Genomic DNA, 27,958 nt, shown 5'->3' with positions numbered 1-27,958 from the left:
CCCACAACAGAGCTCCTCTTCACACTCCAAGCCATATGTCCTTGCATCTCCTGGAACACAGTCCCTGCTGAAGTCCTGAACTGGACCCTCTTCCTTCCAGCCTGCTTGGCCTTCCTTCTAGTTCCTTGCTCCCTGAGAGCCTTTCAACCTCCTGTATACTAAGATGCCCTGCAACTCTCGACTTCAACCCCCACCCCCTTTGCTCTCTAACCATCCCAGTCTCCACATGCTCTTCTTGTGGCTACACTCCCAGCCCAGCCCCTCTTCCCCTGCTCCTTCATCACTACCTGCCCCACATCGCTCTCTCCCCAGCCTACTTTACCACTCTCTTCCACTCCTTCAGATTACAACTGGGCTCCCCTTGTACAGGGAAACTTCCTGAATCGATGAGCACACAGGACACTGCCCTGCCTAGTAAATTCTGGGTTACTCTCTACTCTTAACACAAAGACATAGATTAACATAGTTTATAGGGCCTCAGAGTTCATCCAACACAACCTCCTCATTTTACACAAGAGAACTGAGACTGGAGAGAGGAGGTAAGTTACCAAGAGCACACAAGAGAATATGAATGTAACCAAAACACAGGTTCAGCCGCCTGCCTCAATGAAAGCCAAACTTGCAAGACAGGTGCTGGTGCAAAATAAAAAAAGGTTTATTCAGGTACTGTGACCTGGGAGAAGGATAGACTCCCATTTCAAAGACCATCCCCTGCCCTGGCCGGTTTGGTTCAGCGGTTAGAGCGTTGGCCTGCGGTCCTGAGAGACCCGGGTTCGGTTCCCGCTAAGGGCACGTACCTCAGTTGCAGTTTGTCCCCGGCCCTGGCTGGTTGTGCGGGTGGCAGCCACTCGATGTGTCCCTTTCACATCGATGTTTCTCTCTCGCTCTCCCTTCCTCTCTCTCCCTCCCACTCTACCTGAACAAAAAATGGAAAAATGTCCTCGGGTGAGGATAAAAAAATAAAAAAAATAAAAAATAAAAAACAAAGACCATCCCCTCCTCCTGCTCAAGCCAGCAGTTCTTGTAGGGATAGGGAAGGGAGGGTTTTTTTTTTTTTTTATCCAACTATCTTGCTAGCTTTTTGCATACTCATGCCCTTTCCATTCATCTTTCTAGCTTTTGACACACTCAGTGTGCCACCAGATGCCCATGCTCTGACTGACTGTCTATGGTAACATGAATAGAATGCATTTACTCTTTGCACAGTGCTCATGAAGATGTCTTCATGGACACAAGTTTCACTGCCTGACATGATGGCAATGGTGAGGGTGTGAGAGTATGAGAGCTGGGAACAACTCTGCATGGGGACCACAGGGACTGGCAACTTTGTGGGGGAAGACCAAACTTTCCTCTTCCTCCAAGTTCTAATAATCAAATAGACATGAGACAGATTAACAAGAAAAAAAATAAACAAATTTAATACATACATATGTATGAGAACCTTGCATAAATGAGAGTCAGAGACCCCCACATGCAGGAGAGGTTCAGAGATAGAAAGTATGATTGAGGTTCATAAGACTTCCCGAGCTAAGGATGAGGAAATGCACATTGGGGGCTTTGAAGGGTCCTTGTAGGATGATAAGAAACACAGACATTTAGTAAATGGAAGTTTGCCCTGGCCTACAAATAGGTCAAAAGAAGTTATCTCTGATAATAGATTATTATAGGCAAGGCCCCTAATTCAAGTTTTTCTAAGAAGTTAGAGAGAGGGGAAGAACTTTCTCTTGAGCCTTTAGCTAAAATTGCCTTTCCCTCAGAGTAATCTGCATACCCCTGGGGCACATCTTGAGGATCTATTTCCAAACCCCCACAGATTCCAGCTTCTTTCTTAGCCATCTGGAGGGACCTTACAGCTGAGGAAGTGGTCAACTGGCAGATACAGTCACCCTTCACCCGGAAAGATAGATGCTTATTCTTGGGATCAGTCTCAAATGTTATCACCTGGAGATGGTGGTAGGGGTGCTGTGAGCACAGGGACAAAAGTCAGAGAATAGATAATGAGGAAGCTAGAGGGAAAAAAGAGAGACAGGGGTGACATAAAATGAGAAGGGAATGAGTCAAGTGTTCCTGGAAGGCTGAGTTCCAAAGAGAGAGCTGACTGAGTAGTTCCTGTGTCTCTCCTGCACTCTCCCCTGGCCCCAGCACACAGAGGAGGGTGATGGGGCAGGAGAGAAAGAGGGAGAGTGTGGGAAACACTAAGACTCAATTATTATAAAGCAGAAAGACAGAGGTAATTGGGAAAAATAGAGGAAGACACATGAAGCACAGGGCAGCAGAGAGCAAGGCTGGAGAAATGGAGGAGCCAGCCTCTGCCCTGTGCTGCCTCGGGCTCCAGAAGTGCCTTGCCTGCCCTCCCAAATCTGTGCTTGCACCTGGACTGCCACCCTGCCCTGGCAGCCATCACGGAGAACAAGCTGCCTCTCCTCTGAGATGGGTTTCCAGGGTGAAAGGTAAATTACCTGCCTGGTGCATAATAAACCAGGCATGCAGAGCCTCACAGAGAGGGCTGAGGCCACCCCAGGCAAAAGCAACCCAGCTTGGCCACCTGCTGGCAGTGCTGGTGGGACAGGCCCGTGAGCCAGGACAAGTGGAATAGGGAAACCGAGACAGACAGCTGAACACACTGGCAGAGCAGTTTACTGCAGATACAGAAGGTCACCTCCCCAGAGATAACATCTAGGCCTCAGTTATATTTCAGCTCCAGACCCAGAAACACCAGGACCAGCTGCAGTGACTGATGACACCCTGCCCTGACGCTAACCAATCAGTAAAGACCATGACCCTAAAGGAGCACGCCTAGAAAACTGATTAATATTCTGCTGAAACCCTCCCCTGAGACCTCCCCTAAGATTCCCACCTGCAAGAGACGTAAAAGTATCAAGACAAAGGACCCAGCACACACTCTCCCTCTGGGGAGCAGCCCCCTGACATTCTCTCCCCCTCTTCTTTCTTCTCTTCCGTCCCCCACAGGTTTCCATCTCCTAAACTCTAAACTACAAAAGGCTTACAACTAGGGAAGCAATGGGCAGTGGTAGTTCATCCCAGCTAATCCCTGAATCTGTCCCAAGGCACCCTTTTCTCTGACTTCCCAGAGAGCTAAAGCAGACCAGCCTGGGCTCTCCTGTAGCTTCTCCTATGCTAAGCCCTTTCCTATTTTAGTGTCCCTAGCTTTAATAAACATTCCCTCATAGTCACCTGGACTTGTGTTGTGAAATTTTTTTTGCACATAATAAAGAACCCACATACTACCAGCTGGCCCTAGGCAGGCTACTCAGGGCCAAGACTACTGGTACCCGACTCCTGCAGCCCCTGCCCAGAGTGTGGATGGCCACACTAGGGAGGACAGAAGTCTAAGAAGTTCAAAAACACTTTAAGCAGCGGGTTGCTCCCTAATGCCCATCCCTGCACCCAGTCCACAGACAAGTTTGTGACTGTTGGCTTATCCCAGGAAAACCACCCTAAGCGCTTGATGCCTATGTTGCTAAACTCAGAGGGTTCTCCAACTGGGGTGTTCTATTCAAGAATGAGACTGTGGCCACTGCAAGGTAGTTTTATTTACTTGCTGCAAGTAAAGGAGATGGGATTCACATCAAGCTGAATTCTGTTTGCAGAGCTGTTTCCCCAGGGGAGGCTTAAGCATTGTTTATATACACTATTTGGTCATTACACCATGACTTCTTCTTTGCAGGTGGCTACACTTAACTAGTTAAGTTCCTATCAAGCTCATTCTGTTTACAGCTACATCTGAAAAAAATACTGTGCTACCTTTTAACATTTATCAAGAGTAGCATTTAGTAAGAACTGCCCAGACCTTAAGACCCTTGTCCTATCTAACACCTTGGCTGGGCCAGCTACCTCTCTACCTGGAATGCCTTTCTTCCCTGTGAAAAGTAGGCCCTTACTCATCCTTCTAGTTCCTCCTCACAGGTTACACTCTCTTTGCTGTGAACTCTCAACAGTTGCAAGTATTGGCTTTTTCTTCCTGCTATGGCAGCAGCGATGTGTTCAGATTCCTAGTATTCAGTGATTCTATCACGATATAGTTATTTGCATACAGGTCTATCCCTGCTATTGGACTGCACATTTCTAAAGGACAGAAATCATAAATTACTTATTTCTATACCCTGGAGACTTTGCACAGTGTCCAGTACTGACTCACTGAATAAGTGAGTTTAGAAGATGAAACTAGAAGTCAGGAACACCAATCCATGTCAGGTTCTTTTTCCCCACTCACTACTGGCTTTCTGTATTCCTATACTCCCCTACCTGAGATTCTATATAGGGGTAAGAGGTTATAACATACAGAGTGAGGCAAAAGTAGGTTTATAGTTGTAAGTATGTGAAACATAAAGTTTATTCTTATTTATTAACTATTGTATTATTTTCCATACCAACAACTGTAAACCTACTTTTGCCCCATATGTTGGACAATACCTCCTCCGGAGAGAATAGCCAGAATTGTGTAGGAAGAGGACACTGAGGCAGGAAAGGGGCCTACTGAGCCCAGTCTCTGCCTGCAGACAGCTGCCATCTCATGAGAAAACCATGAAAATAAACAATGATAACCCAGTATACAAGTGCACAGAAAGAGAAAAACCACAGCTTTTCCTTTGATGCGCCTTCAGTCACAAATTTGTGACTCTGGGTGGAGGGATGGGGGTATTTAGGAGAATCCCCTAATCCAGACAGGGGCAGGAGGTGGGAAAATCTCCAGGAAGGAGGCAAAGCCCTGTATAGGTTGTGTAGGATGACCAAGAGCTAGCTAGAGAAAGGTAAAAAGAAGGATGGACAGTGTTTGAAGAAGAGAACCACCCATTCCAAACAGGCAAAATATGGCACAGGAATCCTCAATTTGGGGTGCGATGAAGAAGGAAAATGTATTTGGTGCAAAACAGCTTGATTGTGAAACAGCAGGGCTGTGGGGCACCCCTAGGTCCAGTCCCTCTCCAGCTAGACAGCTCTGCTGTGCTCTGGTCTGTTCGGTTCTGTGCCACTGTTCTCTGGCCTTAGCTTATCTGCTCCACTCTGCTCCTACACTCTGCTTCAGTGTCTCAGCTCAGCCAGAGAACCAGAATCCTCAGACTTCAGTGGAAAGGATAAGTGCCCTCAGAGAAGCCAAGGAAAGCTGGCTTATATAGTCATAAATCCCATCTCTGTTTCCTGATTGGTCCATCCTCATGCAAATGAGGACTCCAAAGCCTGGCAGTTTGATTGGCCCAAGCGGCACTTTCCTGACTGGTCAGTGATTACGCTAGCTGCTCAGCTCCAGCTGAATGTGGAAAGCCTCAGTCCCACTGGTTGAAACAGGATTCCAGGGAACTCCTCTATAAGGCCTGACCCATGGGGCAGAAACATAAAGGCAGGCAGGCAGTTCAGTGCAGGCCTCTCCCTGAAGTGCAGTTTGTATAAAAGCCCCTGTGCAGAAATGGCTGCTAGTATCTACTAACAAGGGCTCCTGGTGGCCAACTGGGCTCAACTTAAAAACAAACAAATTTAAAAAACCCACAAAGAAACAGAGCCTAGCAGCCATGTCTACGCAGCCGCCTTAGGGTGCGGCTGAAGAGAGGGCTTGGTTCATGGAATCCCTCAACCACCTTGTTAGTGGGCTTAATTTTGCCCCAGCCTTGACAGGGAGCCATGAAATGATTTCAGGGATGAGAGTATCACGTCACACTTGCATTTTAGAAGAATCATTTCTGCAACAGAGTCAAGTGTGGATTAGAGAGGGTAGGATGAAGACAGAAAGATCAGAGGGGAGGCTCTCCTAGTAATCCAGACAGGAAGTGAGGAAAGCCTGTGCCCAAGCAGGCTGGATGGAAACGCAGAGGAGCAGCGGCGGGAACGCGAGCCCGAGGCAAAACCAGCAGGTCCTGGGGACTGGGTGCGAGGTGTGGGGAAGGCACGAGAGACAAGCCTCTCTCCAAAGGTTTTAGATTAAGCACCTAGGTGTGTTGGGGTGGCGGGAAGAGCCCCAGGTGTTAGACCAGTGGGGTGAGACCAGGCCTGGGTTCAGGCCTTGGTACTTGAGTTCTGGCTGGGAAAGACTTCAGAGTCAGGACTCCAACTATATGACAATGTTTATTTAGAAAATCAGAGGTAGAAGAAGTAATTTGTAGAAGAAATGGGCTTAGGAAACAAGTTATAGAGATAAAGGAAGGGCCCTTGGAGCTTGGGAGTAAGGAAGGTAAAGGTAAGGCACCTGGGGGAGTGGGGAGGGGACAGCGGAGGGGAGGGGAAAGGGGAGGGAAGGGAAGGGGAAGGCATGGGTGTGCTCCTGGGAGGGGGAGCAGGATGGGTCCTCCATCCTAAGGGTTTTAAGGCTGGAGAGTTTAGGGGAGGTCCCAGGGGAAAATCTCAATAGAATATTCAACAGCTTTCCAGGTGTGTTCTTTCAGGGTCTAGGTCTCCACTGGTTGATTGGTCAGCATCAGGACAGGGGGTCATTAGTCACTGCAGCTGGTCCTGAGGTCAGCCTGTAGTTCCACCCTGGTGACTTCTGCACCTGGCCCCTCGTCCTCGCTCTGCTTGTATCTGCTTGTTATAAGAGCAGAGCGAGGACGAGGGGCCAGATAGCCCCAGATGCCTAGCAAGGGCCAAAACTAGGAAAACAAGAACCTCTCCCCCAGGGTAACCTTTCCTCCCTAGCATATTGCTGGTTACACAGTTTGAATCCCCTGGCTTTTCATATTGCTAGTCATGCAGTATAGATACCCTGACCTTTCCCTCCCTAAAGATAACATCTAGGCCTCCATGTATTTTAGCTCCAGGCCCAGAAAAGCAGCAAAACCAGATAAGTGATGCCCTGGCTTCCTCGGGACCAGCTGCACTGACTAATGACCCCCTGCCCTGGCACTGACCAGTCAGTGGAGACCACAACCCCGAAAGACCATACTTGGAAAGCTGATGAATATTCTATTAAGACCCTCCCCTGAGACCTCCCCTAAGCTTCCCACCTGAAATTGAGAGAAATATACCCTCAACATGAAGGACCCAGTGCTTGCTCTCCACCAGGGGAGCACACCCGTGCCATTCCCTTCCTCCTTCTTCCCTCTAAGGGACCCCACAAGACTAGCAACCAGGGGAGCAATGGGCAGTGGCAGCTAGTCCTGGGCTAGCCCCCTGAACCTGTCTCAAGGCCCCCTTTTCTCTGACTTCCCAGTGAGCCAGAGCAGCCCCAGTAAGCTCTCCCGTTGCTTCTTCTACATTCTTCCTGTTTCGCTGTCCTTAGTGAAAGCCAATAAATTCTAGCTTGCTTTTTTACACTTTGTCTCTTGATTGAAATCTTTCCTTCAAGAAGACAAAAACCCAGGTCTCATCACCTTGCCAGTAACATAACTGCCTACCACAGGTGAGAGGTGACCCCATCCAAGGAAGAAAAGGTGGGTTTTGTAGGTAGAGCATGTTGCATTTGAGGTGCTGGGGGAATATAAACAAATGCAATCTGTAGCTCAGAAGGAAGCTGTGCTGGAGATAGAGGTTTGAGAGTCATCAGCATGACTTTGGTGGCTTACAGACAAAACAGTGGATGAAGTTGTCCTTAAAAGTGCAGGCAGAGGGAGAAGGTCCAGGAAAACACACTGGAGAATAGCTACATTTTAAACAAAATATAGAGGAAGGAGGGGCCCACTTCTGCTGAGACTGAGTGGTCAGAGAGGTGGGGAAATCCAAGATAACAACGCAAAACAAAAGGAAGAGTGTCAGGACTGGTCAAAGGGGGATAAAAGGGGGCCACATACTGAATTTGACAAGCTCAGGGGAGGCCTGCGTGGTGGCCTTGCAGACTCAGAGACCTAAAGTCACCACATAGGATGGTCTGAAATTTAAACGTTTAAACTAAAAGTTCATGGCCAGTAGCCACATCCTAAGGCAGTATTTTTCATCTTAGTTAAGCCTGTCGATTGTCTTTTTGAATCTAGGATAACATGCCTGATAAACATGCCTCTGCAAAAAAAAAAGTAATTTCTCTTTTCTTCCTGGGTCCCTCAGAGCACAGGCACCATACCAGAATGGAGACCACAAATCCTCTCATCATTGTTATCACGTTAATTGTTGACTGTCAACTGTCCTGTACCCAGCTGTGTAAAGAAGGTATGTGTCTATCATTTTGCCTTTTATTCAGTCCCGGAGGTTCCCCCACTTTGCTTTCTCCCGCCTCCCTAATCTATCACCAGTGGATTTTTTATGTAACCCACTTGTCTTCTATTTTGATTGTAATGTATAAAGCAGAGTGCAGAACTGTCATTTTCTGGAGCATTTTCCCAATTCTTTGAGGTTTTGTTTTCCAGCAATTGTCGTCAGTTTGGCTCAAATAAACTCATAAAAATTCTCTACAGGTTCAAACATTTCTTAGGTTGACAGTCATTAGTGTTAAATGCTGCAGAAAAGTCAAGGAAGTGTCAGGAAAGACTTTGGAAGGGACACACACACAAAAATTACATGTCCTATCTAACTTGCCCATCAAGGTTATCTCTGCCTTGGTCTGTCAGCTGTTTTACAATCCTGTAAATTATAAAAAACTGATAATGAAAATGATTCTGGTCCATAGAAATGCAAATCAGTTGTCTGTGGTGGAGTGCAATTGATAAGCGCCCACAAACCAGTTTTACATTTATTTGTAAATTCACTGCAGAATTCCTGGTTGGCCTATGTCAGCATAGTATTCTGAATTTTTCTTTGAGCCAGTTAAAACATTGTACTAGATCACTCATTAATTAAAGGATTAAACACCAATTTTGACACATGTTCACTTTATATTTGTATGAAAGTCATTTAACTTTTGTTTAAAAAATGATTCTGTTAGCTCTTAACTTCCATATTACTGCCCTAAGCCTCTCATTCCAAGAAACCAAAACGCATCACTCTTATCGTTTAACCTTTCCCTAAGCCTCTCATTCCAGAAAACTAAAACCCATCACTCCAGTCAGGAGGAACGAAAGGATGGAACCACCCTAACCCACCCAAAATTGCAAAAGGTCGCTTGACAAGAAAAACAAGTTTCAGGAGACCCCGACCAGTCCCCGACCAATCAAAAACTCGGAAGACCCCCAGGCCTGACCAATCAAAGATAACCACGTCTCCTCGGCTAACCCACCACCCCCCAGCCCTGAGTTTAAAAATCCCTAGTCTGTACAAGCCGGTTGCTACTCTCTCCTTAGAGGTAGTCCGGCAGGCTGATTCCCAATAAACCTGCACTTCTGGAGACTCTGCACCGCCTCGTTCCTCCTCGTTCTTACAGGTTCTATAACAGAAGAAAATAATTGTGAAGTGACCGTTGGATTTGCCAGCTGGAGCAAGATTGGTTTGGGAGGTCTGGGAGGAGCAGGAGATCGACTGGAGTGTGCTCGGGTGGGGAGTGGTCCAACGGAAGCAGAGACTGAATTTAAAGATATTTTGCTGTGAATGGAAGGAGAGGTTGGGTGTTAGCTGATGGCACCACACTGTGGAAAGAAGGAAGTATTTCTTTTACAGCTTGTGCCACAATTCCCACAATGCCTGTTTACACCCTCAATACCTTGGTAAGCTGCACTGGGTGCATGGGGGGAGAGGAGGCAAGAAGGGGGTGCTATGAGACAACAAAGAAAGGATGATGGGTGGAGGGCTTCCCTGAGGGGGTAACTGCTCACTGACTCTTTTATTTATTTATTTTTTATTTTAGAGACAGATTGAGATTGCTTGCCTCCCAAACGTGCCCTGACGGAATTGAACCCACCACCTTTTGGGGTACAGGATGACGCTCCAACCCACTGACCCACACTTGCCTGAGCTGATTGGGTGTAACAAGTGTTTTCTATGATTTCGGAGGCCCAGAGAAGTCATATGTGTACTGAGCCGATGCCAGTGTGAAGGAAACAAGCTGTGGCAGAACAGCCTTACACTCAAAAACCTAGATCCTTGCTCTGGCCACTGCTTTGCCACAGACATTATGAATACAGAAGCCATGTGATCTGAAGGAAAATTGCTGCAGGACATTTGAAAGTGTACTCTCCTAAAAATCCAGGTTGCTTAGTTTCCACCAGTTTGGCATCTCTGAAACACATCGGTATCATGGATCCCAGTGGTCCAATCCCCTGCCTTTTGAAATGCCATTCTGGTCATAGAAGGTCTCTGATTTTTGATGGATAAAAACGTGGATGTGCTTTCCTGCCTTCTGGGAGCTTCAGCGTTATTGACAGACCGCAGATCCCTGAAGCAGACCGGCACAACCAGCCCATGGGCCTGAACTCAACACCTGGCTTTTCTCCTCGATTTACCAGATGCCCAATGTTTCTTAAGGCTCTTTTACCTTGATGGAGATTTTAAATCCAAGGGGAACCTGTGCCTAGCACTTGGGGGGCTTTGTCTCCCCATAAGAAAGGGACAGTTCTTCAGCGATGAGGTCTGTCTCTTCCTGCCTTCTTGAGGGGCTACCCTTTCAAAGGGAGATCTGAGACTCCAACTTCTTTTTGTGGCATGTAGCCAAGACCAAAAGGCCAAGTAGTTTAGAATTTGTTTTAATAAGTGAACAGACTGTTAATGGCCCTTTAGGTTATTGGAAGGAGAGATCTGGAGTCCTGGAGACTCTGAGGCCAGAAGCTTCTTGGGTTTATTTACTCAACTTTTCTCTGAGCTGGTTCATTGGCTGTTGGGGGGAGAATAGTGAGATTCTTTTTAAGGTCCAGCTCCAATGGCCCACCCATCCTTTTGAACGTTGCATGTAATCACATTTATGAAAGTGCCTGGCACATCCTTAGCTTGTTCCCTATCCTAAGCAGCTCCCAAACTTCAGGTGCTTTCATTGAAGGAAAGGGTCTAGCATTTTCCTCCATGTTAGAATATCACAGAGGGCAAGGTCAGAGAGCTAGAGTGGAGAGTGACAAAGGATGGAGAGAAGGTAGGCAAGGGCCAGGTAAAGCAAGGCCTGTAGAAAATGAGAGTGAATTTTTTTTTTTTTTTTTTTTTTATCCTCACCCGAGGATATTTTTCCATTTTTTGTTCAGATAGAGTGGGAGGGGGGAGGGGGTAAGAGAGAGAGAGAGAGAAACATCAACGTGAAAGGGACACATCGAGTCGCTGCCACCCGCATGACCAACCAGGGCCGGGGACAAACGGCAACCGAGGTACGGGTCCTTATCGGGAACCGAACCCGGGTCTCTCTGGACGGCAGGCCAACGCTCTAACCGCTGAGCAAACCAGCCAGGGTGAGAGTAAATTTTATTTTTATTTTTTATCCTCAACTGAGAACATGCTTAAAGGGAGAAAGAGAGAAACACGATGTGCTCTAACGAGGGATCGAACCCCAAAACCCAGGTATGTACCCTGACCAGGAATCGAACCAGCAACTTTTCATTGCACAGGACAATGCTCAACCAACTGAGCCACTCCGGCCAGGCAAGAGTAGATTTTTTTTTAATTGGAATAGGAAGTCATAAGGTCTACAGCAAAGGAATGATGTGATGCCATTTACATTTTTGAAGGATTACTTTTGTTGCATTATTTTAGTTTAAGTCCAGCTAACGAAGTAGTAGTATTATTTCCATTTTCTGAATAAGAAAACTGGTAACTTGTCCAGGATCACATGGCTAATAAATAGAGTTTGGACTAGAACTCATATCTTCTGATTTTCAACCCAGAGAGAAAAACAGATCTAAATCTTGAAAGCCAGCTCTGGGTCACTGTGATGCTAGCCATGCTATTAAACATTTTAAAGAAGGCCTACCACACAGAGCATGCCAAGTCTGGGGACACACAAAGCACCTAGGTTGTGGTGCTGGCCTGGCCATAGCCAAGCTTCTGGACCTGGGAACCCCTCTTATTCTATCTCCTAGGGATTGATGTCTGAGAATCTGGCACCACCTCCCATTGCACTGGAGGAAGTGGCTCTTGGAGCCATTGGGAGGTTAAGGGGATACCACTTCCTCTTGGGGAAGAGCCTGAAGAGTATCTGCAGTTACTGACGGTTAGGAGGTGAAGGAGCACAGAGAACTGTGGACCCTGAGAAAGAAGATGCCTACTAAAAAGGAATTCTAGCCCTGGCCGGTTTGGCTCAGCGGTTAGAGCGTCGGCTTGCGGTCCTGAGAGACTCGGGTTCGGTTCCCGCTAAGGGCCTGTACCTCGGTTGCAGTTTGTTCCCAGCCCTGGTCACTCGATGTGTTCCTTTCACGTTGATGTTTCTCTCTCTCTCTCTCTCTGTTCCTCTCTCTCCCTCCCACTCTACCTGAACAAAAAATGGAAAAAATGTCCTCGGGTGAGGATAAAAATAAAATAAAATAAAAAGGAATTCTAGTGGCTTAACTGGGCTCAATTTTTAAAAAAACAGAACAGCCTAGCTGGCGTGGCTCACTGGTTGAGTGCTGACCCATGCACCAAGAGGTCACCGGTTCAATTCCTGGTCAGGGCACATGCCCAGGTTGTGGGCCAAATTCCAGTGGGGGGCACACAGGGGACAGCCACTCTATGGTCTCAGTCATCAATGTTTCGATCTCTCCCTCTCCCTTCCTCTCTCTAAAAATCAGTAAAGAAAAAATATTTAAAAATAAATAAATAAAACAAAACAGAGCCTGCCAGCCATTTCTACACAGGGGTCTCTCACGCAAACTGCACTTCGTGGAGAAGCCCGCACTGAACCGTCTGCTCTGCACTGAACTGTCTGCCCGCACTGTGTGTCTGCCATCTGAGTCAGCTCTTTTTAAGAGAGTTCCTGGAGTCCTGTTTTAAGGAATAAGACTGAAGCTTTTCCCATCCAATTAGAGTTCTGCAGCTATAGCCCCATTAGCTTCTTCACTAACCAATTAGAGCCGCTTTATTCTGACCAATCAGGAAAGTGCCTTTTGGGCCAATCAAACTGAGGATTTGGAGTCCTCATTTGCATGGTGACCAATCAGGGTTGAGGGTGGGGGCTTCTGTCTATATAAGCCAGCTCCCCGATTCCCTGGCTGAGCTGAGATACCAGAGATGTGTTGCGGAGCCGAGTGGAGCAGACCAGCACAGGCCAGAGCGGACTGCACAGAGCGGACTGCACAGAGCAGTGCAGCTGAGCTGTCTACCCTGAGAGGCCCCTGCCCCCAGGGCCTCCCCACAGCTAAGCTGTATACTAACTGAGCTGATGAGTTTTCTCCTTCACTGCACCCCAAATCTGGGTTTCTGTTGTAATAACCATGGGTCGGCAGAACCTTAGTGGAGCGAGATGGGGAATTCTCCCTCAGACCAGCGGAAAATGCTGCCATGTCCTCCCAGTTGTTGAAAATTCACTCAGAAGGTAGAGTGAGCAAGGTGAGGATCAGTCAGGAAACCATATCATAAAATAAGTGGTTTGAAGACTCAGAAATATTTCACTCAGAAGAGACATAACATCGTGCCAACTATGCTTCGATATCAAAAGGACCACTTGGGGAAGGCCCCTCCCCCCACTACTCCGACAGTATTGCCCTGAAGGTAGAATTATAGCCATTGGGTGAAAATTGCAAGGAGACAGATTTATATTCAATAGAAGAAACATATTCTAATTAATCCTGCCAAATAATAGAAAAGCCTGTTTTCTAAAGTGGTAATAACAAATTAATAATATGGCATGTTTATATCTATTAGGTTGAACCATATACAATTTCTGATACTCAACCACTTCTGACCTACAAAAACGGCAATTTCACATAGCTTGACTTACTACATTTCCCCATTCCAGAATTATTTCCAGAGTTCTTTTCTTTTGATTTTTTTTAGAGATGTGTATTCAACACCATGATCAGATGATGAGTCAACAGCATGGGTGCTAAAAAAACAAATCTACATTGAAACACTTTGTTGGAATGTTTTACACTTTCCATAGAACAGAAATGAAAATAACCGGTGGTACAATTAGTCACAAATACAGCCCCCGAGGTTTTTCCGTTCACAGGAGTACCGTCAGGAACTCGTCTTCTCTGCAAGCAGCTAGGCCCTGGCGGACTCACTCGGCTGCTGCGACCTGTGGCTGCCCTGGCCCTTCGCTGGCTCTCCTGTCCTGCTCAGCTTTGCTCCCTGGCAGCGGTCAGAGCCTCTGCCACTGCCATAGCTACTGCTGGAGGGGCCACCGCCACCTTGGTTTCGTGGTTTGGCCAAGTACCGGCCTCCACCGCCCTAGGGCCAGAGCTTCTGCCTCCAACGTTTCCTCCTTCCCTGGGTCCAAAAGGTGACGATCGATTGTTGTAATTGCCCAAATCATTGTAGCTTCCACCGCCTCCAAAACCGCTTCCGTCATTGCCAGATCCATGGCCGCCACCCCCACGCCACCACGTCCACCCCCCACGCCTGCCACCTCCGAAGTTTCCTCCATGGCCACAGCGGTCGTTCCCACCAAACCACCTCCACGACCAACACGGGTGTCCAGAACCACTTTGGATGGCTGAAGCCATGTCTCGCTGCGACAGGGCTTCCCTTGCTTCAGTCGTGGCCGTTCACAGCACTGCCTGGTACTTCTGACAGTCTTGTCTCCAGAGTCACGGTCGTCAACGGTTACGAAAGCCAGGCCTGCCTTCTTGCCTCTGCCTCGGTCAGTCGTCATTTCAGTCCCTTCATTTTCCCCAGGCTTCAAAATAATCTTGTAGGTGATGTTCTTCAGCGTCTTAATAGCACCAGCAGAAGCCTTTTCCCAGTTAAGTGGCACCAGGTCTTTGAGAATCCCCTCCTGAGAAGCCCCCTCTGGTTCCACAGCTCTTCCGTCCGCCCCGTGGCCCTGCACGCGTGGCGGCATCCAGCCCCTCCACAGGGCATCGGGACAGACCCAGAAGCCTCGGAGCACTGGGTGTTTGATCTCCCATCGCCACAGTCTGCGAGTGTCCCCACTGTTCAGAATGGCTCCTGAGACTCATAGTTGTTTCGAAGCTTAAACCTCCCATGAAGGGCTTCACAGCTGTCCTGGCTCTTTGGGAGACTGTCTTAGACGTGATGACTGCTGGAGGGGGACTCCAATGATGCCTACTTGGCAGTGTCCACCACCGAAAAGGAGTCCTAAAGTTCTTTTAATGGCCTACAGGTCCTCACAGGACATGTTCCACCCCACCTCTTTAACAGGCTTTCCTGTCACCTCAGGGTTTTTGCAGCTTCTATTCTCTCTGCCTAGAATACTTTCCCCAAGCTTCCCTGCCCGCCTATTTTAGAGGCTTTCTCTAACCACCCAATGTAAAACAGCACACCTCCTCCTCCTACCATCCCTCCTCGTCTACCTTACCTGCCCTGTGCGTCTCCATAGCTCTGACCTCTATCTGACATACTTTATTTGTTTATTGTTTCTCCCACTGTTGGCAGCAAAAATGGTACCAGGTGTTAGACTGGTGGAGTCAGACTAGACCTGGGTTCGGCAACCTTGGTACTTGAGTTCTGGCTAGGAAAGAATTCAGAGCCAAGACTCAAACCATAAGAAAGTTTATTTAGAAAGTCACGGAGGTAGAAGAAGTGAGCTGTAGAAGAAATGGGCTCCGGAAACAAGTGACAGCAAAAGAAGGGCCCTTGGAGCTTAGGAGAGAGAGGGGCAAGGAAACCATGCCTGGGGGGAAGGGCACAGGGGTGCTCCTTAGAGAGAGCTGTGCTGGGTCCTCTGTCTTTTTTTTTTTTTTTTATCCTCACCCGAGGACATTTTTCCATTTTTTGTTCAGGTAGAGTGGGAGGGAGAGAGAGGAACAGAGGGAGAGAGAGAAACATCGATGTGAAAGAAACACATCGAGTGGTTGCCACCCACACAACCGACCAGGGCCGGGGACAAACTGCAACCGAGGTACATGCCCTTAGCGGGAACCAAACCCAGGTCTCTCAGGACCGCAGGCCAACGCTCTGACCGCTGAGCCAAACCGGCCAGGGCTGGGTCCTCTGTCTTGAAGATATTTATCTGGAGGTCTCAGGGGAGGATCCCAATAGAATATCCATCAGCGTTCAGGTTTCTCCTTTCAGGGTTGTGGTCTCTACTGATTGGTAGGCACCAGGGCAGGGGGTCATCAGTCAGTGCAGCTGGCCCTGTCTGCCTTGGCATCGCTGTCTGGTTTTGCTGCTTTTCTAGGCCTGGAGCTGAAACACAACTGAATGATGTTATCTCTAGAAATTAATGCTTAAAGGCTATTCTTGGGCCCCTTGTTTGTTCCCCCTCTAAGGGGGTCTAACCTGCATGGCTTGGAACATGCCAAGCATCCAGGGCTTTCTGCCCTAGTGACCTTCTGTACCTGGCCCATCCTCCTTGCTCTGCTCTTGCCTGTCTAGCTGCCTGTCAACCACCACTGTAGAATGAGTGCCATGAGAGCCGGGACTTTGTGTTGTTTTCTGCTGTAACCCACGGTTTGGAATAACACCAGACACATGGTAAATGTTCAATAAATATTTTTTGCATGAATGAAGAAATGATTTCTATAAATAATGAAATTGAGTCCCAGAGAGGTCAAATCACTTTCCCAAAGGCACAGAGATGGTGCCTGAAGAAGCTGGAGAGAAGCCCAAACATTCAGGTCCCAAAGTCCAGACTCCACAAAAAGTCACCCTGCTTTCCCGTCCCCTGGCGATCTTGACGCAGTGCCTGTTTGTCTCTGAGGCAGAAGAGGGGATGCTACACTGGGTCCACAGTTGGGCCAATGGCCCCAGAGGTACCTTCCCTTTTTGAGGTGTTATTATATTTTAAGCATCTATTTCAGTGAGGGCTCTGAGAAGACAAGGTTTCGGTCATCCCTCAGGCTTCAGCATGACTGGGGTGCCAGACCAGGAGTATTGACATGATATTGTTGAAAAAGAAGTCCCAACCAGTGTCCCGGGAGAAGAAACATTAATCTGAGCTTCAAAATATGAAATATTCCCGTTTGCAAATGAATGCAGAATGTGTTTGCATAGCGACCACGAAGAGAGCAGTATTATGTGGAAGGGAAAAAAAGGCAAAGCTCCTGGGTTCAATACTGGGAGTTGATGGCTCTGCTCTCCCCAGGAGATAGCCTCTGTGTAGCTAATTACAATGAGTAAAGGAAATGGGAAAATGAGTGGCGATGAAGTGATCTTTCTTCTCCCCCAGAATCTAGCTTTGCAAAGAGCTGGTCTTTTGGTTTTAGAACCTGGGTGGGGGCTGACAAGATGGGCACATTCTCCTAATACCAGGTCACTGCTAGAGCAGCCAGGATATAGTGGGTGTGTGCAGGGGTGAGGGTATGTTTGTGGCAGTGAGTTGTGTGGTGTGGGGTGCTGCAAAGAGTGGGGATGGGGTGGGATTGGGGTGATACAAAGTGTTAGTAGACCAAATTAATCAACTCACATTTGAATAGCATTTGGCAGTTTACAAAGGCCATATGTATAGCTCATCTCGAGTGCTCACAGCATTCGACAGATATGAAAAAGCTCAGAAAGGTGTACTGACCTGCCCTGCATCACCGAGTTCCATGAGGCACTGATGAGGTTTTAACCAGATTCCATGCCCTTTTCATAACCCCTGGACAACTGTTGACATCCCTCATGATGTTTCTAAGAAAAGGGGCAGAGGAGAAGGGGGCAAGTACCTACTGCCCCTCTTTCTCCGGCCTAACAAAAGCTAATATGCACTGAGTACTCCTGCGCTAGAAATCTGCTAAGCACTTTACGTGGCGTAGGAACGATCGTTAGTCCATTTCACAGAGGAGACAAGTGAGATGCAGAGAGGTAACGTAACTTACCTAAGGTTGGGTAGGAGCCAATGGTGAAGCTCTGTATTAATCAGGATCTATTATGTTGCAATAACAAGCAACTCCAACATTTCAGTATTTTCACAAAACAAAGATTCATTTCTTTCTCCAACCACATGTTCATCATGGGTTGGCAGAGGGTCTCTGCTTCATTCAGTCACTCAGGAATCCAGGCAGAGAGGGACTCTACCATTATGAAGCTGCGCCATCTGGAATAAATGAGCTCCTGTTGCTATGGTGAGGATCGGGAAGGTCTCACACTAGCAATTAAATGCTTTGGTCTGGAAGTAACATGTTACGTCTGTTTACAGTACATTGGCCAAAACTAGTCAGGTAGGCCTTGCCAAGGGACTCAGAGAGAACCCAATATTAGTAAGTACCGGTGATATCTATCAGCTTGGCTATACCACTCCATCAAGCATGTAACTCCTAGGTTCAATTGCCTTTATGCATTGCATTCCTGGGTGTGTTTTCTTTCTTTTCTCTCCTTCCATCCCTGCATTCCTCCAGCACATATTGAGCAACTACATGCTAGACACTCTGTTAGATGATGAGGATACTAAAATTAATGATACATGCTATCTTGCCTTTAAGTGCCCTCATTTTAAGGAGAAAGTGCTAATGTGTCATACACAAAACCCTGCTTTGCAGTCAAAGCAGACAGTTATAAATGAGGTCAGGAACACACAGCTCACCTGTCCTGGGATTTCCCGGGAGGAAGAGACAGTGAGTAAAGAATGAATCAGGCAGGGCTTCCTGGAGAAGATGGCCTTTGAGTAAGGTAAGTCAAGTTTGGGAATGAAAAGGTAAAAGGACATGGGCATTCCAGGCTGAGAAAAGAGCTTGGCCAAAACCACAGAGGGGCAGAAAAGCACAAGGGTGTACGCCAAACAAGGTGCGATTCCGTCTGATTGTGTTGAAATGTCGGGTAGGTGAAAGGGAAGGTTGAACGATGAGATCCTTGGGAATGAATGCTTCTTGGGGAGTTTGAACCCTCACACTTTGCTGAGAAAGTGCAGACAGGGGCATGTTTGTGCCTAGGGCAAGAGCTCCTGTGGTGAGGCAGACTAAGTCACAAGGGAGCGGCTTTTAAAACTGCAAAGAATGGTGATGAAGGGGCTGTTGGCGTCATTACTTCTGTTCAGTCTAGGGCCGCATACGGGAGGGGCCTGGGCCCAGGAAGAGGCCTAATATAGGGTACCAGCTCCTGTGGCCTGTCTTGCACCTAGAGAAGAGAGGGGGTCTGGGTCCTTGGAGCCTCGTGTGGTGCCCTACATAACTTGTCCCAAAGTGCCTGCTGGCCCTGTCCTGAGCTCTGGGGATGCGGCAAGGAATAAAATGCATCCCAAGTGGACACAGCACAGGAGGCATCCTATCTAACACTACCTGGCTTAACAGAATTCACCTGGGCCTGCATGTTGGCACAACCTTGCATATTCTCCTGTTTGTTTCCCCCACTCTATTCTGTTTGCTTTTGGATTCCAACCATCACACCATGTTTTACCTGTGCCATTTCAACTTACCAGGCTACAGCCTCAAGATTCACTCTGCACCTGGGCCTCTTTCCCATCCAGGTTGGACTTGCCTTGGGCTACTCACAGGCTCATGGTCCTGGACACGGGCTCCAAACTGCAGCCCGCCCTGCTCCCTGTCCGTCCCTCAGTGGTAGCTCTGAGTTATGAAACCCAACCTTCTTAGAAATGGGTTGCATCTAAAGTATTTTTTCAGCTCTTACATCTGTATCTCTCTCTCTGACTGTGTTCTATGTCCTGTGTGTACAAGAAGGCTACTGTGGCCCAGCTGGTGTGGCTCAATGGATTGAGCCAGGACTGAGAGGTCCTGGTTAGATTCCTGGTCAGGGCGCATGCCCGGGTTGTAGGGGGCGTGCAGGAGGCAGCCGATACATGTTTCTCTCTCACATCGCTGTTTCTATCTCTCTCTCCCGTCCTCTCTCTCTAAAAAATCAATAAAATATAGATTTTTAAATAAAAGGCTACTGTGGAACATTTTAGTTTGGTTAGTTAACTGTTTGGGAAAAACAATAAACCCTTGTATCTCGCTAATGATTTATAGCTTTTAAAAACATTATCTGAAAACAACATTTTTTTTCAATTATCCTCAAAAACTGTGAAATAAGCAAAGAGAAATCCTTGCAATCTCTATCAAAATAGGAGAATTCAGAATTTCTCAGCAGTGTGTACACTGGTTTTTTTGTTATTTTGTTTCACTATAAGTTCAAAGGTTGAGACCTGGTAACTTGGCTTTTTATCCAAACCACTGCATTTAAAAAAATGAACCCAACCCTGTTCCCACCCCTACTCCCAAATCCTTTGGAATTTGGATCTCAGATTCAGTCTCCCCTTTTCTGATCCCCATAATCAGACTTGGCATAAAACATTTGGATGCTGTGTTCCCAAAGCACGGAGGCTTGAGCGGTCTCCCTGAACTGCCACACTTGGCCTCGGGGTTCTGCAATCGTCACAAAACACTAAGTAAAACATGCTTGTCCCACGGCCTGAAGGTGACACCAAGTACAGTGTCTGCAATCTCAACCCCCAAATCTCCTATCTTTTCCCCAAATTTGGACCATTATACCCCAAACCTGGCAAGCTTTTAAGTCACTATGCATTAATAACACAAAACATGGTACTTTTAAGAACATTTATATTTATATATATAAAAATTAAATATATATAATATATAGTGTGTTTGAGACTAAAAATATAGTACATAATATTTTAAAAAAAGGAAAATGAAAAAAAGGCAGAATAGGAAAAGTTGTGAAGGACACAGATACACATTGCTAAAAATCTACGATGGTTTGTCCTAACAAAAATATTTTTCTCTCTTCCCTTAATTATCATCATGGATCCATTTTTTTTTTTTTTTACTGGGGTTTGGGTGGAGAAAATTCTTTTGGGGCCAGAAATGAAGGTTATAATCCCAAGAATAGTTAGGGTAGAGAATGTGACCGGAAGGAGCCCTGGTTCTCTCTGTGAGACTGGAAGCAGCCGCGTCTTCGGGGTCACTGTTGCTAACGAGAGTGTGCAGAGAGTTGGACTGTTGGCAATGTGGCTGCTCTCTTCGCGGAGTTGGGGGCATTCACAGGCGAGCATCTCCAGAAGCTGACAGAAGAGCCCATGGCCCAACACTTGACAAGACCACTGGTTGGGGCCATCAGAACCCCAGGAGCAGGGGGACAAGAGGCTGGTAAGAATGAGTGCTAGTTATATGCAAATGGAGTTATTATTTTTAAGGACAGGTTTGTACCAGAACTACCCAGTAAGCACAGCAAATATTTCTCCAGGAACAGGTCCTGGAGCTCCCTCACAGTGATGCAAGAAAATGGGATTCTGCCCTTCCCTCTGTCTCCCAAGTCACCTATCTTTCTGTCCCCTCCACCAGCCCAGAGGTGAAATGTCAGGACCAAGATTATAATGTGTGGCCTTTCAGAAAGAGGCTGGCCTCCAGGACAGGAGAGAAAATGGGGGGCGGTGTTGGATAGGGGGAGGCAGAGAGAAGGGCATGGGATATTTAGATACTAGTTTTATAGCCTCTTCACAAAAATAAATGCCTTTCCAATGACATCCCTGGGTCTGCACACTTCAGCGATCCATTGTCATTTCCGTGCCGGTCCCACCACACCAGGCTCCCCACGAGTGCCTTTTGAGTGAGTCCCTCAACATGCAGCGCGGCCTGCAGAGGCACAGGGCAATAAGCTGGCTCAGCGCACACAGCGCTACGCTGGCAGAGACGCCAGGGATTCTGAGGCTGGGGTGGCCCTTGGTAGTGTAGCAGCGGGGACAGATTTTCCCCACAGCAAAGAGAGGCAGGGATTGAGCCCGTTCAGTCTAACTGGGGTCTTGGCTTTAACATAATTTTCTTCAAACCCTATACTGACAGACCACCTGACTCCATGTTCAGGAGCCCAGGCCTTGCAGCTCCTGACAGTGTCAGCTGGGTAATGAGGGCAGATTCCAGGGCAGGGCGCTCCATCCTGTAGAGCAGAAAGGCTGCTCTCAGAGTAATGAGGGAAGCAGCCACTGCTGGAGTAAGAGACACAGTGCCTGGGGACAGTGTGGTCAAAGTAACCATTTCAGCCCAAGCAAGACATTTGTGAGGAAAATAGCACCGCCCCCATCCCTGGCCACTTCACTTTCTGACAAAGTTTTTGCTTAACGCAAACTATGTGGTTGGGCTTGGAGGGGTCCAGGATTTAGGATGCCGGCTAGGCCCTTCTCAAAGAGGCAATGGCTCACCCAGAATCATAAGAACCTCTTCAAGATCCAATTTGTCAGAACTGCTGGACCCACATGCCCTTCCTACGGGCGCCTTCACAGCGGCATCAGCTAACTCACGCCTTGCTCTGTGGCTCGAGGCACCTTGGCCTGCAGGCTTCCCCTTGTAAGTGGTCACTGGCCAGGAAAATGCTCCCGAGGATGGGGTGGCAGGTGGCTACTCCCATTTATCACCATGGAAGTTGCCTGAAACCTGGATACACAGTAGAGTCACCATGCCCTGCCTTGGCCAGAGACAGAGACACCCTTGCAAAACTGTCAAAATTCTGTGTGGGGAGTAGTATAGTTAGCCAATGGTCAAAGGCGAACCCCACATTAATTTTACTGACGTTTACAGTATGCTTGTTGTTGCTGTTTGGGGTCAAAGGGTTCCTTAGTGGGAATTCATTCACAATGCTTCTAACAAGATAATGAAGCCAGTGGTGAAAGCATTTTTCAAGGGAACCTTTCAACTCCTCCATCCCTTAGCTTACTGTTTGCAAGTCCTCGCCAGGGATGGCCATGCTGTTCCAGCTCACCAAATGAATTGAGAAATAGCAGAATAATTCTAGGTCTGTGCAACCCTTCTCCCTCGTCTTACAGGCCAGAAAATCGGAGGCAATGAAGAGTTTAGGCCACGGTCACTCAGCAAATGACAACTGTAGAATGGGGTCCCAGGTCTCCTGACTCCTAGCCCCTTCAACAAAACAAGACAATTAAAGGTGGCCACCAAGGTGACCACATCAAGTACTGAGGCACCATACTGGACGACTCCAGCTTTAGACAAAAAGTTCTATGTTCAAGGGCACCTTCCACTCCCCCAGATAAGTGGTTCCACTTGGTCTAACAGGGAGGTCCCAATTCAGATTCTGATTGGACCCGAGCATCAGTTGTAGTGAACAGAGGTGGCCTTGGTGGCTGATGTCTTTCTGTGCCCTGCACAGCATCACTTGATACCCGGGAAGCCCCAGTTAAGGTGTTAAAAAACAGAGAAGAGTGAAGTAGCTCTGTATTGGGCCTCAGAAAACTAATGGTCCCTGCAATGTCCACTGAGTTACCTAGTGACCTGGGGCCCTCCCTCTCCGCCACTTCAACAGAATGGACCCAACACTTAAACCAAAAAAGGGAGAAATAAGAGAATCTGACCAAACCCGCAATACAAAAATGAGTTTGGGAATATTCCTGTTTAACTGGATTACCCGTGGCTTCTGGTTTCTGTGAAAATAATCCAAATATGCATAAATTTGTCCAGAGGAACCACATCCTTAGCAGGCCTTCTCACTGAGCTCACATAAAAGGATTGCACAGGGAGGGGGTCAACCTCCAGGGGTGGATCTGGGTAAGAACCTGGATCGTGTTTCAAAGGGTGGGTCCATGGGGCTCTAGTCCCTTCTGGAGGAGAGGTAGCTGTGAGGTCAGAACTGGAGCTACTTTCGTCCTGGGCATAAGCTAACCCTTACCAGTGTAGGGGATGGCGAGGAATGCCACCCCACAGACCCCTCTGAAAGGGTACTGACGGCCCATGCTGATGAGCATGTACTCACTGAAGCACACGTGACTAGTGAATGGTGACTGTAAGAAAGGGCAATGCGCATTCTGGGCATTCCAGGGGAGGCACCCCAGACCACGCTTCTGGGGGAGGGGAGGACAGCGCTGGTTCTCTTTGGTTAGCCGGCGGTGGCTGAGAAGAGCCACGTGGACTGTGTGTATCAGCATGGGCCACCGTACCCACTCTGCCCTTCCTCACCAGGCCCCCTGACCCATCTGTCCCCTAAACTCTGCAACACCTGACATCATGTCTGGGGCATGGAATACCCACCACCTGCAGAGCCTCCCACACAGGGCCGGCCAACACAAGCTCAAGGCACTGCAAAAAGGAGGAAAATGATTGATCCAAAAGAATAAAATAAAATAAAAGACACTTAAGCAAAACCTGTGTAAAGAGCACATCTCCCATGCCCCCTGGAAGGTGGCCTCTAATGAGCTGTGGGCTTGGGGTAGTACAGGGTGTCTGAGAGCTAGGGCCCCTTCCTACACCTGTCAGCCCATCCGCAAGACAGGTCTCACCACCTGAATGTTTAAAAATGGATTCAAAGTGCTTGGAGATTGAAAGAGTAATAGAAGGTGTTAGGAATCTGTTGGAGAAGAACAGGTGCCCCATTTCCTTTCCATCGGTACTTATATTTGGGTGGGGGGATCCCTACAGCTTTATTACTTTTTTTCCAAGTGAGATTTTTATTTATTTCTTTTTTCTTTCAAAAATAGCCTCTAGCTACCCCTGCCCTCTCACCCACAACTCCCCGGAGCAGGCTCAAGAGTTCACACCAGGAAGTGGGGCAGACTGGGAAGAGAAAGGGGCTTGGGGGGTTCCCCTCATGTGGGTTCTGGAGACTGCTAGGTGAGTCAGGACAGGCTTCCTGACCTTTCCTCTTCCACCGTGACCTTCTGACCTATCTGGCTAGCCCAGCAGCAAAGGAAAGCGGGCAGCACGACCGGGACACCTGGCTCCTCTGCAGACTGACAGAGAAGTGTCCACAGGGGGCAGCCAGGATGACTGGCATTTTCATCTCAGCGGAATGGGGGCTGGATCTGAACTCAGTGCCAGGGCTTTTCTCGTCTAGATAACATAAATCCAAGGACCCTTCTTCAGTCCTGAGGAAGGAGAGAGACACCAGGGTACAACTGCAGATGACAGGACTGGCCGGGCCACCCTGTCTCCACCTGTATGCGCCAGAGCCGCTCACCCCCGTACTTCATGTCCCCGCGGCCACGGCCTACTCATCCCCAGTGAACCCCCATCCACGTACGGGAGCCCAGAGGGGTGGGATAGAAAGGGAACAGCCATCACTTTCCCCACCCGGTGCTGGGGGCCAGGCCCCGTGTGGGTCTGCAGACACACAGCCTCCCGAAGAAGAGGGAAGGGCAGGCCCGGGAAGCTGGGGCACGCACAGAGCACCATCCTCGGGTGGGTGTTTCCGGGAGACCTATTCCCCACCTGCCATGGCAGAGGAGGAAGGTTGGTTGGAGACAGGAGCAACGAGCAATGCCCCTGAATATCAGGGAACAGCTTCTCCTCTGCCCCGCAGAGATGCCCCGGCCCGGCGCCGGCCCTACACGTGCGTCTGCATGCGCTGCTGGAACCGCTGGCCGTAGTCCGAGTGCTGCGACGTGTAGGAGAACCGAGTGGCGGTGGCGTACTTGCCGATGGGGTCGTAGGCCTCGAATGGGGTCCGCTCCAGGCCAGAGGGCGGGGCTTGGGGGTAACCAAGTCGGTAGGTGGGATACCCTGCTGCCCCGGGGAAGGGATGGGAACTGAACTTCTCATAGTTCTCGTAGGACAGCTGGCTGGCTGTGTCGGTGCCCGCTGGGGTGGCTGGACCAGGGGCCGTGGGCTCAGGGCCGTAGTCGGAGGCCGGGGCGCGGCTGTAGGTGTTGAGCTGGGCGTAGCCGCTGGAGTGGGAGAGGCGGGAAGAGGGGCGGCCATCGAAGCGGGCAGGACCAGGGGCACGGTAGTCAGCATAGAGCACTGCCCTGGAAGAGGGGCGGTCTTCGTGGGCACGCACGTTGTAGTAGCCATTGGTGGGGTCCTGGGGCAATGGGAGAAGAGGATGGAGGAGGGAGCTCCCTCTGATGTGTGCGGGGCTCAAACCTCACCAGGGCCTCAGGGGGTCCTCTGGCTCTGCCTGGTGTTCCCAGCCAGTACCTCTCCACCTCCTTTGTTCCTTCAAGACATCTCCCAACCTTCCGTCCCCAACCTGCCCTCTCCATCCTCAAGCCCGGAACCCCGACCCTTTCCCCGTTTCCCACCTTCATTTCATACTCCTCCCGGGTGTCGATGGTGTCGCAGCGCAGGTCCTGCTTCAGGTCCACGTCATCCTTGAAGGACTGCAGAGCAGCAGGAGTAGGCATTAGGAGTCCTGTTCTCACCCCCTCCAACCCCATTCCCATACCCTGAGACCGGCTACTGATGAGAGGGTCTGGGGTCACGTATCCTCTCCCAGCAAAGACTTTGAGGTGTGGTGGAAGAGGCCAGAGACCTGTGTTCTAAGCACCAATTTTGTCACTAACAACGGTATGACCTTGGGTGTGGCATTGCCCCTCTCTGGGATCCAGCGATGAGGCAGCTAGATGTGACAATTCTAGGGGCTTCTAATTCTGACACTCGACAGGGAAAGGGTGGGACAAAGGAAGCCAATCGGGGGCCGCCTGCCTATACTCTGCTGGAGGAAAACAGCCTGGGAGTGTGTGAGAGTATGTGTGCACATGCAGGTGAGCACGTGTGAACGTGTAGCGTGTGCATGCGTGTGGCAGGACCAAGGTAAGCTGATTGAGGGAGGAGAGAGTGACAGAGGTTATCAGAGAACCGAGGTGGGGCCAGGCCCAAAAGTGTGCAGAGGGGAGTGGGCCAGGGAACCCCAGGACTCTTACTGAGTAGATGGCTTTCATGACTCGGGTCGCTGTGGAGACACTGGCGGTGTCGTCCTCCCGGTCAGAATGCATTGTGAGTGGCTCACGGTTCACTGTTTCCACCTTGATGTCCAGTTTCCTTAGGGTCACGTCCTTACGACCTGAGACAAGGGGGTGGGGGCAGCTTGGATGCTTTCTCCAGCCTCCGCAGTCTGTTTCTGGACCTACCTTGACTGGGAAGGACAACTGCCACACCCCTGTCCCCTCTGAGGCCCTTCCTGCTGGAGGCCCTGGAAACAGCAAGGGAAGGCTGTGGCCCGCGGGGCGCATACTCACTGCCTTTGCGACGCCGGTACAGGAAGAACACCAAGGCGATGAAGAAGAAGGTGAGCAGGATGCCCGCACCGATGGTGGCTCCAGCGATGATGCCCACGGGTAACACCTCTTCAGATGAGAGGAAAGGAGGAGGTAAGGATGGAGCCTCCCTGGGGCCTGAGCCCAGGGCTGGCTGGAGACAGGCTAGCTACAGGGCCACACGCTCCAATGGCCTCCCTGGATTATGTTCGGGGTTGGTTTAAGTCAAGGTGGGATTTTAGAGGAAGGTCTGCATTGGGTTTGGGTTTGGGTTTGGGCCCGAGTTTAAGCTTGATCAGAGTGGAGGGCGTGGTGATGTCTCATCCTAGCTGCTGGGGCATCACCCAGACCCTGGCTGGCCTTTATGGTTCGTCTGTCCCTCTCCCATAGCCCACCTTCCTATGAGGCTCCTTCCTGGGCTCTTGTTTGAGGTCAGCTGTCTCCACACGCTTCAATCTGCCACGTGTTCGGACCTCTTTTACCACCCACAGCACCGTGACGGTCCCATCTACACCTACCTACCCAGAAGTCCAACAAGGTTCCCCTTGCTCCCCAGGGCTGAGAAGGGCCTGGGACTCCTGCCTCCTGCTTCCTCTTCTCTCCTGGCAGTGCCGGATGGCTGTGTGTGTAAATGCCCCTCCCCTGCAGAGGCCCGGCCTGCTGGGCTGTGCCTTACTCTCTGCTCTCTTCTCCCACAATGCTTCCTTGCTGGACCCGCAGCTAAGACAGAACCGATGGGTCCCCAGCTATTTCCCCCCATCTCCCATGTCACATGGCTAGTTCAAAAAAAAATAAAAGCTTTTTCCCTCTTCAGACTTGGAAAACGTCAAAGGTAATGCCTTTTGTGGTCATACTAGAAGTGCCTTAGGGGAGGGAACATGTGTCTCCTATCAGACTAAGGATTCTTGAAGAGGTGGGGAGCCAGAACTTACTAGGCACCTATTCTAGGCCAGGTGGTTGGTTTTTTAGAACTATGTTTTTATTGATTTTTTAGACAGAGAAGGGAGAAAGAGATAGAAACATCGATGTGAGAGAGAAGCATCGATTGGCTGCCTCCTGCATGCCCCCTCCTGAGGATGAAGCCTGCAACCCGGGCATGTGTCCCAACCAGGAACTGAACCGGGACCTCTCAGTCCATGGGATGACACTCAATCCACTGAGTCACACCGGCTGGACTACGCCAGGTGTTTCATAAATATTCTCTCATGGAACCCTCATTCCCACCCAGTGAGGGAGGCAGTGGTATTCCCTTTCACAGATCACTTGACATTTCTCCAGCTGAAGTCA

General features: G+C 49.1%; 1 protein-coding gene and 1 pseudogene across 1 annotated transcript in view; both read right to left on the bottom strand.

Moving 5' to 3' along the window:
* Positions 1-13,905: 13,905 nt before the first annotated feature.
* LOC118637718 lies at positions 13,906-23,434 on the bottom strand (annotated as a pseudogene).
* Positions 23,435-24,749: 1,315 nt separating this feature from the next.
* The window catches only part of KIRREL1 (kirre like nephrin family adhesion molecule 1), a 101,392-nt gene continuing 98,183 nt past the window's right edge, over positions 24,750-27,958 (bottom strand). The window contains exons 12-15 of the mRNA XM_036272784.1: positions 26,654-26,761; positions 26,339-26,478; positions 25,718-25,795; positions 24,750-25,497 (exon numbers count right to left, since the gene is read on the bottom strand). Of these exons, the coding sequence (XP_036128677.1) occupies positions 25,021-25,497; positions 25,718-25,795; positions 26,339-26,478; positions 26,654-26,761 (803 nt within the window). The 3' untranslated portion in view covers positions 24,750-25,020. The remainder of the gene's footprint in view (positions 25,498-25,717; positions 25,796-26,338; positions 26,479-26,653; positions 26,762-27,958) is intronic.

Source organism: Molossus molossus, unplaced genomic scaffold (genome assembly GCF_014108415.1).
Source record: "Molossus molossus isolate mMolMol1 unplaced genomic scaffold, mMolMol1.p scaffold_m16_p_20, whole genome shotgun sequence".
NCBI lineage: Eukaryota > Metazoa > Chordata > Mammalia > Chiroptera > Molossidae > Molossus > Molossus molossus.
The sequence above is the reverse complement of the archived record's forward strand: the minus strand, read 5'-3'. Positions and strand labels throughout refer to the sequence as shown.